Genomic DNA, 2,587 nt, shown 5'->3' with positions numbered 1-2,587 from the left:
CCTACAGCCTCCTCTCAGGCAGTTGTAGAGGGCGATCAGGTCTCCCCTCAGCCTCCTCTTCTCCAGACTAAACACCCCCAGTTCCCTCAGCCGCTCCTCATATGACTTGTGTTCCAGCCCCCTCCCCAGCTTGGTTGCTCTCCTCTGGACATGTTCCAGCAACGCAACATCTTTCTTGTAGTGAGGGGCCTGCATGGTGGTTTTCACTGCTATAATGAGATGTAATTTCTAATAAAGTTTATATTATCTGAGGCTCTACCAACCAACTTTAAAAATATTAAGTATAGTAAGGTTAATTTAGTCCCTTTGAATTCTACCGATAAATGCTCAGCAGCTTGAACAGGACAAGGCTTTAGTCTCTATGGCCCCAAGTCATAAATTCCTAAAGTCACCTTAGCGCTACAGAGATAGCCAAAAAAAAAAAAAATAAATTTTAAAAAGTGAAGTCTTGGAGCCATCCCCATCACTTGCAGGACCCAATGCTTTCTTCAATGGGTGGGAACTGCTGGGCAGGCGGGGCTGGGTCCAGCACACTTACTGAGCTGACAGCGCGGCAGCGGGGGGTCCCAGAGGCCGTTTTTGTCGCATGTGGAGGTGTCGCTGCCGTTGATGGTGTAGCGGAAGTTGCAGTCGAACACGACGGTGTCTCTGTAGGTGTACTCGACCCGGTACCCGCTCAGCAGCTTCCCGTTCTCCACGCTCGGATGCTCGCAGTTAACCATTGCTGCAGGGAAACGCCGTCACTTAGGGAACTGGCAGTTATGCTCAGGAGGGGAGGTTAGGGTATCAAAAACATTCTCGTAACATAAGATGTCTTCACCCAAAAAGACTGAAAGTGGACACGACAGGGTAGCAGGCTGATGTGATATTTTCGTACACCTTGATTTTACAGCATTTTTGTTATTTCACGCTTGTATTAAGGCAAAGCATAAAAAGAACTTAGGGGAGGCAGCAGGTATCACCGCAGGTTTCCGAATCCTTTGCAAACATTATGTTTTACAGAGGCAAGATGCATCGTCTGGCCTGCAAACACCAATAAAATCCCACTCCCGTGTCCCTGCTGTCCTGGTGACCACGAGCAGTCACGGTCCCTGCGAGGGGAGACCCAAAATCCCGTTGCTGCTACCAAACTCAAAGGGTCTCATCTGCAAGAGGCGATTGCAGCAACGTAAAGGAGAGAGAGGGCTCGGGGGGAGAAAACAGCTTCAGCAGTGCAGGCAGGAGGCAGCGGGGAAGGGATCGCGGCTGGGGCTGATCCGGCGCCCCGGGCAGCTCGGAGCGTGCGCGGGAGCACAGCTCACCTTTGCACTCCGGGGGCGGCTGGTTCCAGACACCGTTTACGTTATCAGTGGTTGTACAGAAAATAGAGGCATCTCCCACCAGCAAGAAAGGTCTCTTGTTCCTCCTGGCGGTGTGGCACCGGTAAGTGACAGATTCCCCGTATTCAAAGAGTTCTTTGTTCACTCCGCTGTGCACCCCGTTAGCTATTGCTGGAGGGGGCAGACATGGTATTGCTGGGGAAGGAGGGGGGGGGAAACGGTGGAAGGAGGGAAGAACAAGAGAGAAAGAACGTAATTCATTTTGAACCAAAGGTCTGGTAAGAAAAAAAATGGAAACATGAGGGTCAGAAATCAAGGGCAGGTCTCAAGGCAGTTGGACACCAGCCCACAGGCAGCAGAGCTCTGCCCCGGGGGCCGAGTGGTTTCGGGATGTACCAATCTTACATACAGCTGCCTTACTCCCAGACAGGGAATAATTTTTTTTTGCAGGATGATGCAAGAAGAAAAAACCAAGAAAAAAACCCAAAAACGTCCTTCCAGACTCCACCGTGTATCAAACTGCTGAAACCCTTAGCAGGGCAACGCAACTGCCTCTTTATCCATCCGCAGTAATGCTGAAGCAGTAGATTAATTAAGGAATTCTACTTACGCTCACAGTAGGGAATATCTCTGTCCCACATAACAACCCCGTTTTTAATCACACACCGAATTTGAGGACTTCCAACCAGCCTGTACCTGTGTGAAACAGGGGAGAGGGAATTACTTGACAAACTCAGTTTTGTTGTATTACCTATAACAGCACCATCAGGATGGTTTGGGCTTCCTTATCGTAATTACAGCTGATCAGAAATTTGCCCTCAATGTCATTTTTTTCAATGACATGCTGACTTTTGACAAAAGCATTTTTAAAATGAAGAAAAACTACACGGTTTCTAAAGAAAAATGCCTACTTTATCAGCCAGCTGTAGCTATTGCTACAGCTCTGAGTTTGATATCGAGGCCTTTTCTTCAAAAAGACACAGAAATGTTGGAAATGCTTTAGAAAGGGCGAGGAGAGTGAATTTGAGATTGGGAAGAACCATCTCAAAGTACAAGATTAAGAAAACTCATTCAGTCGTAAAGCTCTCAAAGGAAAGCTTAAAAGAGATTTCCATCTCGTTTGCAGTTACCTACTTGAGTAAGGCTTTTGACAGCCCAGGCTTTGATCTAGAGGGAAAAGCCTTCAGAAAAATCACTGGGGGAGGAGAGGGGCCGTGCCCTGAGTCCTCCTGGCTTACCCGGTGTTGCAGGTGAAGCTTACTGCTGAC

At 48.4% G+C, this 2,587-nt stretch overlaps 1 protein-coding gene across 1 annotated transcript in view; it reads right to left on the bottom strand.

The window, feature by feature from the left end:
• Positions 1-2,587, bottom strand: part of LOC104134565 (C4b-binding protein alpha chain-like) — a 10,009-nt gene that overhangs the window by 4,734 nt on the left and 2,688 nt on the right. Inside the window, exons 4-7 of the mRNA XM_035899895.1 lie at positions 2,558-2,586; positions 1,930-2,015; positions 1,302-1,514; positions 539-724 (exon numbers count right to left, since the gene is read on the bottom strand). Coding sequence (XP_035755788.1) covers positions 539-724; positions 1,302-1,514; positions 1,930-2,015; positions 2,558-2,586 — 514 coding nt within the window. The remainder of the gene's footprint in view (positions 1-538; positions 725-1,301; positions 1,515-1,929; positions 2,016-2,557; position 2,587) is intronic.

This window comes from Egretta garzetta, unplaced genomic scaffold (assembly GCF_000687185.1).
Source record: "Egretta garzetta isolate BGI_Z169 unplaced genomic scaffold, ASM68718v1 scaffold640, whole genome shotgun sequence".
Lineage (NCBI taxonomy): Eukaryota > Metazoa > Chordata > Aves > Pelecaniformes > Ardeidae > Egretta > Egretta garzetta.
Note: the sequence above shows the minus strand (reverse complement) of the source record. Positions and strands in the feature narration are given on the sequence as shown.